General features: G+C 40.6%; 1 protein-coding gene across 4 annotated transcripts in view; it reads right to left on the bottom strand.

The window, feature by feature from the left end:
* Window positions 1-1,170: 1,170 nt before the first annotated feature.
* The window catches only part of kif13ba (kinesin family member 13Ba), a 50,879-nt gene continuing 34,312 nt past the window's right edge, over window positions 1,171-17,737 (bottom strand). Inside the window, exons 28-39 of one of the 4 annotated variants that reach the window (XM_080885017.1) lie at window positions 17,505-17,631; window positions 17,050-17,105; window positions 16,836-16,960; window positions 16,480-16,755; window positions 16,244-16,396; window positions 16,011-16,088; window positions 15,844-15,894; window positions 11,325-11,481; window positions 10,362-10,492; window positions 8,583-8,645; window positions 7,200-7,779; window positions 1,171-7,115 (exon numbers count right to left, since the gene is read on the bottom strand). In XM_080885017.1, coding sequence (XP_080741143.1) covers window positions 6,910-7,115; window positions 7,200-7,779; window positions 8,583-8,645; window positions 10,362-10,492; window positions 11,325-11,481; window positions 15,844-15,894; window positions 16,011-16,088; window positions 16,244-16,396; window positions 16,480-16,755; window positions 16,836-16,960; window positions 17,050-17,105; window positions 17,505-17,631 — 2,003 coding nt within the window. In that variant the 3' untranslated portion in view covers window positions 1,171-6,909. The remainder of the gene's footprint in view (window positions 7,116-7,199; window positions 7,780-8,582; window positions 8,646-10,361; window positions 10,493-11,324; window positions 11,482-15,843; window positions 15,895-16,010; window positions 16,089-16,243; window positions 16,397-16,479; window positions 16,756-16,835; window positions 16,961-17,049; window positions 17,106-17,504; window positions 17,632-17,737) is intronic. The other 3 variants (XM_080885018.1, XM_080885019.1, XM_080885020.1) reach the window with 3 other exon arrangements.

Below are 17,737 nucleotides of genomic sequence, written 5' to 3'. Positions count from 1 at the left end.
TTTAAAATTTTGGTAGAACAGTAGCAGTATAATGTCCTCGTAAGTGGATATCAGGCCCTTGTAGAGCAAACTTGAGTAAATAACCCAAAATGTGATGTCCACATATGTGGACACCAGGTCCTAGGAGGTTAAGGTAAAACCCTAAAATACTGAGAAACCCTAACAATCACACCCCATATGAGCAAGAGATTTGGTGACAGTGGGAAAGACAAACACTCTTTTAACAGGAAGAAACCTCTAGGCTCAGGATGGAGCAGCCATCTGCAGCTACTGGTTGGATTGATGAAGGAGACGAGACAAAAGCCATGAAGAGGAAGAAAGCCAGATATTAAATGCAGAGACGTGTATTGGGTTAAAGGAATATATGTTCCACAGTATTAACAAAATAATTCCAGTTTAAGCTTCTGTATTTCCTGTTAATGTGGCTCAGTTACCAATTTGGAAAAAGCAGAAGCTCTGAAGTCTTAAGAAAATAGATATTTTCTACATGAAGAAATAAATCTGTTTTAAACTCGACTTAGTTGTAGTTAAAGCAGTTTGAGCCACATCAATTAATACACCAAGTTGAAGGCTGAGGTATCCTTTAAATGAGTTTTGTAATGAATCTGACTGGAATTAAAGTGATTTTAAAGTACCTAATAACTTTTTGTCTTGGCCTTGAGTGGTGTAAACAATCCCGCCTTAACTTGTATATTTGAGTTTTCAGCTGTGACATTTTTAAATCAGAGGAGTGTTCGTCGGAGGACGCACGATTAATTCTGTGCTATAATCTGAGCAAATTACACAGTCTAATGAAAACTTGGCAGCAAGACTGACTCACTTCAATTCATTTGACCTTATTTGAACTTAAATGGGCTGACCAGTAAAACAAGTCCATAATAAACCCCCCAAAAAAGTTGTGGTGTCTTCCAGTATTAAGAATTTATGTATACTATATAAGTGCTGTTTCAACATTACACCCGTTTCTCCACATGAAAGAAACACAACAGGAAATCTGTAAAATTACAGGTAAAGTTCCAGAAAATGGAAAAAAGTTCCAGTGGTGCCAGCTGTGTTTTGAGATAACAAATGAAACAAACAAAATGCAGTTATTTCTAAAAACTTCAAGCATCAGATCTTCTAGGCACAAACAAATACTCTGTTAATATTCCTCTTTTTTTAAATTTTATTTAATCTTATCAGATTACCCTTCAGATGGTTTTAAAAAAAGAAAAAGAAAAAACTTATTATAATACATGTTTATTCTTTGGATTGCAGCATATAATTACATAAAACAATTAAATTAATCAAAACCCAAACTTGTGCTCAGATTTTTTCTTTTATAATTCTTAATATGAGCATATATATACACACACACATACATACATCGAACAAGCACTTGGATGGTGCACTCACACATACAAATGACACATCAGGACAAACCTGCCCTAAGGGATCAATAGTAGCAGTGACTGATAATGATTAGTTAAGATGATAGATGGGCTTTATTAATACTGCTGACCAGGCTGAAGCCCAATAAACAAACACTTGAATATTTAAATATTTTCAGCTGAATGGGTTAAAAGATACATGACTGAAAATATTTTTTTGTTGTCGTTTTTTGCAGGAGTAACAAGAGGAGTAAACTCTCTGACTCGGCAAGCACCAATCGCTCAGCTCGGTAAAAATATGGCAGCTGGTACCTCAGAGGAATATTGATAACAGCCTTTAAAATACACCAGCAGACATTGTATCTTAAATGATGCACATGCAACAAGGCGGCAATGCATCACCCGATGCCCTCATATTGCTCATTTGTGCAGTTTATACTAGCACAGAAAACAGGAACTTGCTGCCAGCAGTGAAAGGCTGTAAAAAAAAAAAAAAAAAAAAACTATAAAAGGGCCTCGGAGCAGGAGGTGGCATAAGCAAGGCCAGAGGTAGTTTCAAGGTGAAAACTAACTACCCAGGCAGGAAAATATGCTTTTGTCCAACACAAATCCAAGAAAATACAATTTCGGAGATAAGATTTCATCCCAAGTAGCTGTTAGGTTGCTGCTGCAGGGCAGTGGTAGGTTAGATTTCACTGTCTAGCTATATAGAAAATTCCCTGTGAGGAAGTCAGGCATGGTACCCACTAGGGGGCGACACATTAGCCTTCCTTTAACTGGAAGAGAGTAATAAACCTGACAGCTCCTGTGGACCAAACCATTAAAAATTTAACCAGACTGGCTTTCTGTGGTTTTGGAATGACCCTTTTGAATACTGCTGAGTTTAGTACAGAGCAGAGCTGAAATTGTTGCTGCTGAAACTAGTCTGGCTCCAGGTTGAAGGCCACATTAAGGCAGGCGGGGGTTTGCTCAAAACCAGTGATCCTATACTCAGCATGCAGCTGCAGGCAGTACGACAGACGATGCAAAGACATGGGATTGAAAATGAGCAAAATAAAAGCAAAAAACCTTAAAAAAAAGAAACTGCGAGGGACAAAAGATTCGTCCAGACCGACATACGCTTGGATCCATATCACAGGAATACAAGTAGAATTAAATGTGGTCCTGATGGTAGTGTCATGGAAACAATCTCTACCTCTAATCTTTATAACTACTGCAGCAGAGATGGAGCCTATTGAATTGAAGCTAGAATATTAAACTCATCCAAACAGCAATTACTAACGCTACACTTCCTTTTGTTCAGTTCTTCTTTAAAAAAAAAGAAAAATAAATCGACCCTTGTTGACGTGTGGATCTTGAGCATCCTGCAGTCTACAGAGCTATATTCTTATCTGCTTTATGCCCTCATCACACTTGATCCACTGCTATGGGGAGCTAAACAGGAGATTGTGCTGGAAGAGAAGTCCATCTACATTGGAGCTTAGCTCTACATTTTACAGTTTAACTTCTGGGAGGAAAACAGTGAGTAATCTTAAATAATCATACTAGGAGAAGGAGAAGAAAAACAGGTAATCTGAAACAAGAAAAAACCCACTTCATCTTTAAAAAACAAACAAACAAAAAAACAGTTTGTAATTAAGTCTTCAATTCCATCTGGAGGCGTTTGTGCAAATGAATTGAAGCGTTGATATGAAAAAAGTGTGTGAAAGATACATGGTCACATGGTTTCTGAGGCACAACAACATAAAAGAACATCCAGAAGCCTGAAGTGATCTCAAACACACAAAGCAGAGCAGACACCAGGACGGGAATTAGTATTTTTTGCCAGTAGAGCAGCGAGGGCGAAGGCTTGCCGCTCTATGCTGAAGTCCCAGGAAATGTACGTGAAACGGCCGCTGACGGTTATTTTCCCATCTTGGCAACGACTCAAAGACACAACTGAATCAGAGACAGGTGCACTCGACACTCACCCACACACACACAAACGCACACAGGAACACTTCCTTTATTACCACCGAACCGTTACAGACCACATTATTGAAAACTAACCGACAGAGCACTTCACAACCTGCTAACTAATGACACAACAGGCAGAAACTAGCCAATAAGAGGACTCCAGAGGTCTGGACTTTATGGCCAGACAATAAATACACAGATAATAAAATAGACTGTGGAGCCTCATCTTATATTTCAATCAGTTTCCTGTACAGAAGTGATTCTTCACCCAGAAAATATCTTGCCCATCGCTTCTTCAAGGCTCATACGACAAAGTGCCTCATTCAGAAGAATTTTACTAAGTCATAAAAATATATGGGCCACTGAATCAGGAGCACGGACTTTAGTTTTGTTTGTCAATTCGGGAATTAAACACTACTACTGAGATCCAATCTATCATACAGTATGAGACACGAGTAATCAACTGATTCATTTACAGGTAAATTTACAACGCTAATAGCAGCGATTTTAATTAAATCATTTGTGCAACATTTATTTATTCAAATAAAAAGGCTTTACCAGCTTGTGTGCGATCACTGCGTGCACACAAGCATTTAAGCATAAATAGTAACTTCACTGATGGATCCATAAAGACGATAGTGTTCAGACATAGTGTGTTTACAGTATAAGCACACAGTAATCCAGATAACCGTTCCATCATCAACATCAGGAACCTGAAAACCATTACAGACACCAAAAACCTGCCTCATCCTTCAATAAAACTTATTCAGTTCATTGGGAGGCTCTTTTAAAGGAACCATAGAGCTAAAATACCCCAAGAACGTTCAAAATTAATTATTTTCCACCTTTAAAGCCATCTGGCCGTGCTTCATCCTCCCTCTCTGAGACAAACCGAACACTTCCTCACCTCAGTCTCGACATTACTCCAGAGATTTAGTGTTGCCTTTTCAAAAAGGACCGCCGAATTTAAAAAGGAAAATCCAACAAAACTCCAGAACCCTCCAAAAAACATCTCCCATTATGCAACTCAGTAGCAGCTTTTATTAGAGTCTCACCACGAGATTAATGCATCTGTGGCTTCATGGTATAAATTTATAGAAAAGTGTCATTTGCTCAGGTGTACAGAGCTCCTCCTCAGAGCTACAGGACGTTTTCACAGGCAGTAAAATTTTCAATGTGAACTGAACTGGATTGGCCCTTTAAAGAAGACCTATTATGCTCATTTCCAGGATTTTCATTCTTTCCCATGTGACTGAATACAGTTTGCTTTGTATCACTTATGTTGGAATATCATCCTTTTGTCAGGCCTCTTGTGAAAGCTGCATAAACTCGGGGGAGAGTCACAATTAAAAAGAAAGGCTGACACTTTAACTCTTTAAACAGATTTAACATGTTTCAAATTTTTGCCTTTCTCCTTGGACTTCCATCATGTAACAGATTAAATGACAACTTACTCAAAATAACCCATATTTATATTATAGTTGGACTCAGTGGAGCCCCTCAATTCATAGAATGAAATAAGCTATTTTAGCTCCATTCCCCTCGCTTCAGGATGCCTTTCCTGATTGGCTCCTGAGATTAACCTGAGATGATTAGGTCATATAGAGCCAAGAATATAAAAACTGTCTGAAACAGAGCATTTTGAGAAGCTTAAAGCCTTAGATTTTGGCTTATAGGGATTACTTGTGCAAACATTTATTTTAGATATGATCGTTCACCACTGTAAAAGTACATACAGTACAGGAAATGAGTAAAAGCATAATAGATGTCCTTTAACTTGTAAAAGCACTGCAAACACATATACCATCTTCACTCCTAATAGTGCTTTGGTGCACTGAAACAATTTAAATCACATTAAATCACAAGAATAAAATTCAGTGTAAAAATGTCATCATCCCTCTGGAATGTTTCATAAAACCTAATTTAAAAAAGTAATAATCCACATGTCTACGATATCTTTTAAATTTTCTTCCACAGATCAGTCAGGACTGCCTCTGGGTTTAACACTTTCCCAAAATGTACTCATAGCTCGTTCTCCCATTTGTGTCAGTATAAAGAAACAAGGACTAAAAACTTACTTTTAAAAAGATCAAATGCATAGAAGCAAATTCACCCTTCTCTCAAGCTTAAGTCACTTTCTTTTCCTCAGCACATACTCTGCCCATTTCCACCTCCACAGCACTAAGGTGCTGCCCAAACAGCGCCTCCTGGTGTCCGGATATCATCAGTCACTTTCAGGGACATGGGAATATCCTGACTGGGATTAAAAATCCAAACAAACAAAAGAATAAAACAAACAAAACAAAGACGACACCAAAGAAAGCCAACCTGTTCTCGTTACCTTATCTGGTCGCTGCATCATAACCACAGACATGTTCTGTTCACGTACAGAAGCTCCTTATCCAACGTCTCCAGTGCAAAAATCAACTTTTAAAGCCTCCCAGTTTCATAGTGGCTTTGTCACGACTATTCCTGCTGTACGAAGCTAATCTTTAACACCATCACGACTACAACATTAACGTACACACAGAGCAACACTGTACAACATTTACACACACACGCACACTGTGCTTTCCCCTCTGCAGTCCCTGAGATCACCTCACACTTAGCACAAGGCATTCTCTTCAACACAAACACAGCTACAAGGAGTTAAATATACAGACAAATGCAAACCAAGCCATGGTGAAGGCACATTCTGGGAGGATCAATCTTCAAAAGAAAATGGGAAAAAAAGGAGTCCGAGAGGGAGAGTCAAAGTGTCAGTCTGCAAATTGGACCTGGAAAGTTCAGGAAGGTGGCAACCGTAGCGTTAAATTCTGGACTATCAAGTAGAGGCATCATATGCAGGGATACAAACATGTCAAGTGTGAAAACGCAGCAAATATCTACTGCCACAATATGATTTGAGGTTTGTGGTACTCAGGAACTGAGATAAATAAATAAAATATCAAAGAAAAGTGACGCCAATCTTCACTGCCTAATAGTCAGCTTTATAAAATCTTTATGGTCAAATAGGATCATTTGACTTCTTTTAACAACTATTATAGGCTGACAATTAATCGTGAAAGATGAACGACAACACAAAAAAATAAAATAAGATGGGGCCAGTAAATCCATTAGCCTCGTCCTTTGAAAGTCTTCCATCCCACTGTAAAAATACCTTGCTCCCAACCAAATTACCCCAGTGTGACCACAAAAAAGCCACATGTTTGCATCCCTGTATATCAGCTAAGAAAGCATCATCCAGCCTGCGGGGTTCAGTCCTCACTCCTGGTCCAAATAGTTCTGCTTTTCATTCAGTCTCAGCAGTCTTCCCACTGACTGCTAATCATCTTCCCGCATGACAACTGGTCCTCCCATGTACTTCCAAATATCCTGCATAGTCTTTCATTATCTTACTTGAATTGTTCTTGAAAGTTCTCTTTACCGTGTTTATTCTATATCCATCCAGACTCTATGAATGGATGCAGTGAGTGTAGAATCTAACTGTAGGAGGTTAGGCAGTAGGTCAGTTGTAGAGTATGAGCCTGTTGCATAGCTGAGAGGAGGAGGACGACGATTGTGGGCTCCTAGTTTTCATGTCTCAGCTGCTCCAGGATTTGCGATTCTCCCCTCGGCGTGCAACAATGGCCTCTCCTCGCAGGATGGGGACGTGGGCAGAAGGGGTAAACTCCCCTGTCTGCCGATTGGTCCGCTCGCGGGAGGACAGCCGGTTTGGGCGGACCAGCACCCCGTAACCCGGCTTACAGTGGAAATACCGCTGACCTCCGACGGAGCCGTCGTTCTTACCTGCAAACATAAGGTCATCTCCATCAATCGACAGACATTTAGGACTATGGTGGACTGCGCTGATCCTTTTAACTGGATACATACCTACAGGAGTGTCCAGCTCCACCCCCACCCAAACTCCTTCAGCAAACTGTGTCACCCCAATGTAGCGCACCGTCCCCGCCTTATTGTTCCCTACTGTAACATATGCTCCTTCTGTCAGCCAATCAGGCAGCACGTCTTCACCACCTCGCTCATCATCATCCACAAAGATCTCTAGTCTCTCAAAGCCTTCATTTCCTCCGGAGTTTATCAGCTTCTGTTCGGAGGAGACGTCGGACGTGATGCTATTGTGATTGGCTGAGTTGTGAGAAGCAGGCGAAGCGACGACTGACACCTTGGCACCAAACTGAGAAGGAGAGGTCACAATATCGTTCCTGTCAGCGCCCTGCTGCTGGGGGTTTGTGGGTAACGTGGTCTCGACAGCCAGGAGGGAGGAGGATGAGGAGGAGGGTTGGAGAACGTCACACAGGGTAGCTGTAGAAACACTAGCAGAGAAGTAGCCGCTTGACGACTGGCTGAGGGGGCTGAGAGGGGTGGTGTCATGCGGGTCATGCACAGGAAGAGGAGAGACTTCTGGGAGCTCTGCCCGTCTGTCTTTGGCTGGGGGCCGTAGAATAGCAGTCTACAGGAAACAGGGGGGACAGATAAGAGCATGCAGACAAGGCAAAACAAAAGAGTAATCAACAACAGTAATCAACCTTCAAAATAAAACTTGACAGGAAGAAGTCTAGGGTCTGCGAATCTCATCTTTTGACTGCGTTGACTCCCTATAGAGCCCCAAGGTGCATATCAGGCTAAAGCATACGTTACTGTGTACAGGGTGAGCTACGGCACAGATTTAGTGCAGTTCTATAAATCAAGCACAATGCAATTACGCTAATGAGTGAATCGCTGAAAAGGTCTTAAACTGCACATAAAGAGCAATTCATTAAAACTTACAATGGGACCACATTAAGAACCGATGTGGAATTGGAATCTAGTAAGGATGCATCTTACAGAGAAAGAAGAGAATAAACAGAACTACAGAACTGTATTATGGGACTGCGTGATTTGGGTACTAGATCTTCAGTTGCTTTTAGTATCCCTGAATTTATAAAAGTGCATTATCAGACTGTTGCAATGACCCTTGTTAGTTGATAAATTGGACAGCAGGGATTAATGGAGGCAACTTTTGTTTTTTGCAATACACTTGGGAAAAAAAGTGAAATCATCCTCTAATGCTGCAAACTGAAAACAAACAGAGACTGTGGTTACCTAATGCCGTTTTTCCTCAAAGAACCAAGTGGATTAAACTACAAATAAAAATTACTAATCAAAAGTATTCATGTTATTTTGATCTCAAACAAAATCTTAAAAAACCTGATTAAAATTAAGTTACCGATAAACCAAACAGCATGTAAAGGATAAGACGAGATTTAATCTCACCGTCTCGGTCTTGCCTTTGTTGTCGTCCCCTCCTGATGAGGTCACTATACGAGGCACGTGCTGCTGAGTGACAAGGACACAACAGAGAAAAAAGAAATGCAAATAAACAGGCTGTGGCAGGCTAATGGCACTGAATCAATGCTATGTATTTAACATCATGTCATGCTGCATATGCAACATTATGATTATTAGGATCGTTTACTACAGTCATGGCCAAAAGTTTTCAGACTGCTAAAATGTGTATTTCATACACTTTGTTCCTTCATTTTCCTGCCCCGGAAGTGTGCCAGAGGGCGAGCACCTGGTGGCCTGGCCTTAGTCCATGGGCCCACCCTTTCGTAAGTCCACCACCCACAGGAAGGGCTGGATGCAGTGTGTGCTGGGCCGATTCCTGGCTACCAAGGCTAGCAGTGGGGAAGGAGCCTGAGCTAATGTGTAAGGTTGAGAAGTACTGGATAGAGATAGTGAGGCTCAACTCAACACACAGCTCTGGAGTTATCTTTGGCAGTGCTCCACCTGGGGATTCTGTCAGTGAGACCTGGAGGGGTGTGACTGGCCTGCCACACCTGAGTGGTGTTCTACTACTGGACTTCTGTACAAACCACAGTTTGTCCACAGAAAACCATGTTTGAACATAAGGGTGGTCCATAAGGGCACCAGGACATCCCAGGCAGCTCGATGATCAATTTTGTAATTGTGTCATAATGGGGTTAGCTCCTCCAGCCATACATTCTGGACACTCGGGTGAAGAGAGGTGCTGAGCTGTCAACTGATCACCAGCTGGTGGCGAGTTGGACCTGTGAGGTTGCACTGGGAATGTCTGACAGAGGCTACCGTCCACGAAATCTTCAACTCCCAGCCTGAAGGAGCAGTCCTATCAGGCTTGGTTAGACTGTGGGACTTGGAAAGCAGCCAATAAGTGGAAGAAAATGGATGGATGTTTCTATGATATAGTGAAAAACAACGACTTCTACTGGCACATGAAGAGTCAGTATTTACATTTTCGAGCCTTCCTTTTCATAACTTGAAGTTCTAAAAAGTGGGGGGTAAGTAGAAATCCTCAAACTGATCAGCTAGGACCACTGATATGGCAGGAATCGATCACCAGTAGTCTAAATCTGACCAATAAGTTGATAGCCAGCATGCCACACAGAACAGCACAATGCACACTTTCTTTTAGTCATTAATTTGTCAATTATAATTCATCAATATTTTACTGAAACCATGAAACCCTGAAGAAAGAATAAAAAAAACAACAACAACAAAAAACAAACAAACTTGTGCCTGCGAAAACCTCTGGTCATGAGTGCAGCTACAGCATTACAGCTTATTAACGCATGCTGAAATGTCCTGGGCAAGATGTTGAACCCCAAATTGCTACCGATGCACCGATTGCAGCGTGAGTGTGTGGAACGCAGGTAAAAACTGCTTAGTGGTGTAACCACACGTAACCATCTGTATGGTTATGTGTGAACTCATAACATGGAGTGAAAAATGTCACCTGCAATCAATAAACTATTTCAATGGGCAGAAAGAGTAGAAATCAATTCTGATTAACCCGTCTACAATTTAGTTCAGGTCATTTCAGTTTTATTGAAATTGCCAAATAACAACAGTCACCTCAAGGCGCTTTATATAGTAAGGTAAGGTTCCTAGAATAATGGTTCAAATATTTAAAAATAAAAGTTGAAAAATAAAAAAGTGATATTATATCTATTGCAGGTATGTAACAAACTCAATACAAGGCTTCCAGGGAATTGCACTGGACCATCTGCTGACCTGCTGGTTTTGCGGCGAAGGTCTCAGCTCCTTCTTCTCATCTCGCACTGGAAACAGAGACTTGAGCAGTTTGGGCATCTGGGGAACCAGCGCCTTAACTGAAAGATAAGAGGCAGCAAGTCCTGAACGACCTGGAGGGGGGGAAGAAGGGAAGAAGGCGAGAAGGAGGAAGACGAGGCGAGAAGGGAGGAGGCAGAAGAGAGGGAAGGAAGCAAGGAAACAAGAGGAGGTCCGGGAGGTAGAGGAGGCATGAAAGATTAAGATTGGAAGTTGAAAGTGAGTCCAGAAAATGGCAAAAACCCCAATACTGGGATAGACTAACAGAGGAAGCTGGCGCAAAAAAAAAAAAAAAAAAAAAAACTAAACAAAAAAACTAACACAAAGATGATTTCAGCCATTAGGATATGATTTCATAAACACTCTAAATTACTGGACTGTGAAAGAGAAATTATTTAAACATCATTAATTCTGTTTATTTTCAAAACAGAATTACGCTGAAGGACATCACAGTGACAATGATTCAAACTGACATTAACATGAAATCACTATGAATCAACTAACTGACAGACAATATTCAGATTAATCACAGCAGACATTAAAAAAAAAAAAAAAAAGCTCTGTTCAAGGAGATGAGGAGAGAATGGAGACCTTTACACTAGAAATGAATACAAAGAGAGCAGGTAGATAGTGTGATAACACACTGGACATGGAGGATCTAGCATTTAATAATGTGAACAATGAAACATCAGATGGTGTGGTTAAATATCTTTGGAACGTCAGACAAAAGAGGACAAGGTGGAAGAGAAAGTAAGGTGAAATCTGTGAGCAGCTCAAGTGGATGAATCCAGGCAGAAGAAAAAGGAGGAGAAAAGAATGGCTGGGGGAGTAAGATGGAGCAATGAGCAGAGCCCAAAGTGTTTTATTGAAGAGAGAAAGGAGATGGGAAAAGAAGGAGGGGTTTACCTTGCTCTGGTTCCTGGTTCTGTGGAGGAGGAGTGCCGAAGGGAGTAGTTGATGAAGACGGGGAGGTAGAGTAGGTGGAAGGGGAGGAGGCTGGGCGGGGCAGGGTGCGAGGAAACTGAGAGGGCATGTAGATATCCTGCTGACTCTCCCATCGACCCTGAGGGAGCAGACAGAGATAATGTTGGATTTAAAAGGATGAAATATCTGAGTCGTACAGCATCCACAAGTAAAAGCACACAAATTACTGCTCCAAGCACAAAGTATAATTTATGTATAGCTGTTCTTGTCAACTAAAAGATGCAAGTTGGTTAGTTTCTACTTTCAATGTACTACCTGTGCTAATGCACATTATTTTTAAATAATAAATAAGCATATTAACTTAAAAAAAAAAAAAAAAACAACAACAGCAAAAACAAGAAAAAAAAACCAAAAAAACAACAACAGGAAAATACCCCTTTTTCAGATATACATGGTAACCCATATGTAAACAAATCATAAATTTTTTATGCAAATATAGGGTAAAAGCAAACAGGTCTTTCTGTTGATTTAAACTGAAAAACTTCAAACAGGGTTCCTAAACCTTTCGAAATATTGTTTTTTGGTCTTTCAACATGGTTTGTGTTCCAGTGTGCTAATGCACCTTACAATATGACATTAAAGTTGGGCCTTTTGAAGCATGTTGGCTGAAGCATAAAGCATAAGCAGACTAAGAAAAAGAAAAATTGTGTCACTTTCTCAAAACTCACTGTCAATAAATTATAAACTTATTTCAATTATAAACTTATTTAAATGATTAAGGTTGGTTACTTTGGTTCAGTGCTGAACTCTATAGTGTTTGGTGCTGAGATTAATCTGACTAGTATTACGTAGATAACTAGGGGTGCAACGATACACAAAATTCACGGTTCGGTTCGATACTTTGGTGTCACGGTTCGATATTTTTTCGATACAAAAAAATGTTCATGCCTTTTTAATTTGTCATTTATTAAACTTATAAATATATATTTTAACTCAAAAGTACAGTTTTTAAATTTAATGTTGCTGAAACAAAAGTAATTTAAAAAATAAATATATCTCTGGGCTCTCAAAATTTCAAAATCCCTGGTAGCCCTTCGGGCAGGGACTCTTCAGTTTTTGGTAGCCCAAAATAAATTTAAGTAGCCCAAATAAAAAAAGAGAGCAATTTTTTGATTGATGTTTTGTTTCCTTTACAATATTATACATTAAAGTATAATATTGTAAAGGAAACAAAAAAACATAAATCAAAAAACTGTTGAAAAACAAATTACAACATTGTATAAAAATTACAATCATCAACTCAAATACTTGGTTCTAATTGAACAGAAATTTCTATGAACTTGTAAGAACTGTGTAGGACATGAATCAGTCTGTGTCAGATCCTGAATTTGAAATTTCCACTGAAGTCACGGGTAAGAGACAAGTGGAACCAAGATCTAGGCCATTTGCTTTTTGAAGTTTGCAAAGACTGCTAAATTTTGCCAGTGGTAGTTCACTCTTTGCAACATAGTACGCTGTTCTAAACAGATTTTTTCAGGTTTATTTTTAGTATGTTATTTGCAATTGGTGTTTGTTCTGGGAAAGATATTGCAGACTGAGCAATAATGCATTTCTTGCATTTCTCATGGGTTCTAATGGGGGCCTTTCTTAAAATGACTGGTCCCAGTAACAAAGGCGCTTGTCGACTCAGAAATCGAGAGAAAACCAACAACACACCCGGCAGAACATTATGTTATTTACACGGGTACACATAAGTGGTCCGCATTCGCTGTCAAAATAAAAGACGCGCACCAGATAAGAAGTTGCAACGCGCGTTTGCGTCCATATAAAAAGCACTGTTTTTGTCCGCTAGAGTGGGATTTTCACGGCACATTCCGCACCACATCTCTGTGCGTTCATCATTTGTTTGAAGCCAGCTCACCTCCTGCAAACACTTTTCCGAGAATACGTGCTTCTTTTGTGGTTCGGACTTGGAGGTGGAGGAAGACCAAAGTAATTGCTTAAAGGAGCTTCTTCGACATCTTTAAGAGTTCTAAACAAATGTCTGTCCTCCTCCAGAAAATCTTATGTATGCAAACACGTGTTGCAACTTCATATCTTGTGCGCGTTTTTTTTCTTTATTTTGACAGCGAATGCGCACCTGCGGACCACTTATGTGCAGCCCCGGTTCAAACAATCAACCTCTTACATGTTTAAGCTTGCTGCGGGAGATTTCACTTGTCATGTTTGCATAGTAATCTAACGATTGATAAGACAATGTCAGAGGAATTGGTGCGCAAATTATCATCACTCACCAATCAGTACTGTCGCTCTCTATACACAGTTCGCGCGATTGCAAAGTGAAAGCAAAAAACAAGCGCAAATTCAAACGCGATTTCAATATGTCACATATTGACAGTGGCTCACCGATGCCAATGACATAATTACCCAGCTACATTTCCGAAAGAATGAGAAAAGCATTGACATATATGTAAATGACCTTTAAATTTGGTAAATATTTTTACGTTTGTTTGAAAGGCACTTCGGTTTTATTTTGAAATCAATGCTTTTATTTTGAAACAGGAAACTGTCACAAAACCGTTAAAGGGCTGTTAGTAACGTTTCTTTTAGGATATGGTAAAATAGTGTGCCTTAAAGTGAAAAATATGCACGTTTACTTTGCCAATTAGTACCTGGCTGACAGTGGCACAAGGTTTGTTAATGTTTCCTTTAACGGAATAAGTTACATGCAATCAAAATGTCATTTAATAGAGTTTATGTTGTTAACCTTGACCTTTATGTGTAGTTGCAAGTTAGTGAGGTGATATAATGAATTGAGTGATGTAAATTTGATGTATATGCTATATGTGAGCAGGAGAAATTTGTTTCCTTTGATCTTATGGTATTAATATTGCTGGTTTTGTTTTGCTCCTAGCTCTTACGGTGTCTTCACTGAATGTTTCAATAAAAACATTTCCAATAAAACCTCTGTGAAGCATCAGTATAAGAGACCATCATTCAGCCAGGGATGCTACAATATATTTTTCTTCCTACAATAGCCCGACGGGCAGGGCAGAGATAGATTTTGGTAGCCCGACTGGAAAAATCGCTAGCCCCGGGACGTCGGGCTACCGATTTTGTAAGCCCTGTATCTGATTGAGGAATCACTCATCATTGGAAAAGAGAGTTTATTACAGAGAAATGGCTCTTTCCAAAATAAAAGCAATACTATACACTTCTTCTGGGCTATATTCTCAGCAGCATATTGTAGCGGGTCAGGGCTGTTCGGGGTTCTGTTTGTACAGTTATGTTTTGTTTATGTTGCCATAGTGACGGGTGACGCCCTCTCGCTGCGACGGTGTGTCCTTCCGGGGTCAGAGGGCGCCCTGTGTGTTGTAGTTGTTGCTGTGCGGTTGCCGCGCTGAGCAGTTAGCTAGCGGCAGTGTTCTTCTGCAGATGTCAATAAACGGCTGTGCTCCCTGGCTAGCTCACGGGAAGCAAGACCAAACAACACCTCCGTCTCCTCCTTGTCTGAGCTCGCCACAATATTAAACATATCAGGTCCCCATAAGGAGAATCATGTGCTAACGGCTGTCTAAATGACTCGGGTAAAGTTTGTAGCATGCATGCTTGTTGTTTTTGTCTGCTTCCACTTGTCTTTGCACTAGGATGATGTCGGCGTAAATGCGCAGTCATATTCGTTGTGTTCCCACTAGTGCTGTCAGCGTTAATCTCGTTGAAATGAAATCTCCGTTAACGAGCTACCCCTGATCGCCCGTGCGTGGGGCTAGACGGCCAACACGTTAACGAGCTAACTGCGCTAACACACTAGTTCCCACCCATGTAATTGAGCATTGCGTGGCACATCCAACATACTGTTTCACTTTAGTCCATGACGCGCTTACCTTCAGGGTCATACGTCACATGAAAACCAAAATAATTCCAAACGCAAGATCTGAATGAGGGTGGGGGAGGTTCAATTTGCCATGTTGCAAGGAGAGCTTAACTTCTGTCTCCCCTGCGCTCTTCCTTCTGGCAATGCTGTCTGTGTTGAACGCTCAGTGGATCTGCGCTCGACAGTGCAGCCTAGGCGGAGTAGTCAAACGCAGATTCACTGAGCGCTCAACACAGACAGCATTGTCAGAAGGAAAGTTGATAAAATAAATTACAAATTTTGTATTGTTTGATACATATGCGTACTGAACCGAAAGCACTGTATCGAACGGTTCAATATCGATAAGAATTTCGTTGCACCCCTAGTAGATACATTTAACTAGAAAAAAGTTCTTCTTTTATTAATTAAACTAAGTAAATTAAATGACCACATAATTATCGGGTCTATTTAATAACTGAATGCAGTGTTAAATACAAAGAGGTAAAGTTTTTGATTTCATGCAATAATAACACAGCTCTCCTAGCTCTCTTTATGCACGCTAATGAAGAGAGCTTCCAACGTTGCACAGGCAACACTCCAGCAGTTACACAAACACATGATTTTGTGCTGTTGAACAGTGGGTATTACCTTATCGTCCAGCAGGCAGGTTGTGGACAGGTCTTGTCTACTTCCAGACAGCTGACAGAAGGGACAGCCAAGAAAATATATATATATTGAGAAACATCACATCTTATTGCAATAAAATGTAATGCCATCTGTGCTATGATGGTCTGCCACTATATTTCATGCTTTACCCTGTTAACAGAAGGAGAGCTTATGCTCCGTCTGTTACTCTTCCCTCTGCTAGTCAACTGCTCCTTCACGGCCACTTCCTAAAACACAGTATTTTAATGTATATATTAGAAGAAAATATTAGAAGATCATCAATTAAAAAAAAAAAAAAAAGCTGTGTGACTGGATGAATGCTTGCCTATTCATAATGTGGGTTTAAATTCAATCTACAGCTCTATTATTTATCTCCACCTACCTGTCTGAGTCTATCCAGTGTCAGAATGTTCTCCAGACTCAGGACACTCCGGAGGTATTTCTCAATGGCAGCTTCATCATCGCCTGACTGGCTGTTGTGTGCGCTTGCAGCGAGTCGGGCCAGCATCTCCCTGTCCTCTGAACCAGGAGCATCCTAAGGAGACAAAGCATCATAAAGATTAACAACATGTTTAATAATATGCTTGGCAAAACAATGCTTCTTCCCATTGGCCTTACCCCAGGTATGTTGGAAACCACCTCAAAGGTGACCCCACAGCCAGGTACGGTGCTGCGGGTTGACATCCTTCTGAGAAAGTTGTGGGCAAATCCCTGGCGGCCCGGGTTAACATTGACGCAGATCCTTTTTCTCAGCACCAGCTGCATGTCAGCAGGGTGACTGAGCTGGACCACCACCCGTATGGTCAGATAGACACGCTGCTCAGGATATGATCCCCCTCGACTGAGCTGAGGACACTCATGGACAGTGGAGTCCCAGGATGCCTCTGCTTTAACCTGTGGAGTGAACAGCTCAGTTACTACAAGGGTTTCTAATGAAAAGGCCTCCTTTATGAGAATTACAGGTTTATCCTCACCTCTCCATCGTAGTGTCTGACAATCTGTAGATCAAAAAAGTCATCCTCATCCTCTCCATTCAAGATAGCATCCCAGCCTCCAGCCTCTGGAACTTCAAACTGGTCTTGAGAGCTGAGGTCATCAGCTGGGGAATCAAAGATATTTCAAATTAACTTATATAAAAAGATAAACACTTTGTGAGATTCTGCACAATTTTGCAAATGACTGACTTACGTTTGAGATTGAGGAAGAGGACGGGGATGTGAGTCTCCATGCCAGGCAGAGGAACCCTTTTTTAAAAAAAAAAAAAAAAAATGTTGCTTAAACCTCTGTGTCTTAAAATGTTATAATGAATGCTAATTTCCAGCTCGATATTTCTGTTCTCAGACAGTAATCCTTTGCAATTGGCCTACATGCACCTCCTCAGTTCAAACAAGATACTTTAGCTCCATTCAAGCCAAGTTATTACAAACTGCAAACAGAAGGTTTGATGAGACTTCTGTGTTTAAACCAGAGTGTGTGCCTTATATGACCATATTAGGGATATCTGCGCTCACTGACATCACAAAGAGCCGTTTAAAATTTTAAAGCGGTTTGATACAGAGCGTTTAAAGCAGTCTGAAGCTGCAGCTTTAGGCTCACAGGGGCTTCAGCTGTTTTCAATAAGAACATCATTTAATGGGCTGTACCATTCAGCAGGTGCTCCAGGAATGCCGCTGCCAGCAGAGGGCACCATTACAGCATTTCTCTCCTCAGTTAGAGTCAAACGCCATTCAAGGAGCTGCGCCTCTCTCTCCATGTCATCTTCTGTTTTTTCTGTACAAAACATGCATGCATTAAACATTTCATTCACCTTACTCCACTTGCAAAGTGTAAATTGCTGTAACTGTGAATTAGGATCAGAAACAGTTGTTAAATACCT

This window comes from Rhamphochromis sp. 'chilingali' (genome assembly GCF_963969265.1).
Source record: "Rhamphochromis sp. 'chilingali' genome assembly, chromosome: 6".
In the NCBI taxonomy this organism is placed as follows: Eukaryota; Metazoa; Chordata; class Actinopteri; order Cichliformes; family Cichlidae; genus Rhamphochromis; species Rhamphochromis sp. 'chilingali'.
The sequence above is the reverse complement of the archived record's forward strand: the minus strand, read 5'-3'. Positions and strand labels throughout refer to the sequence as shown.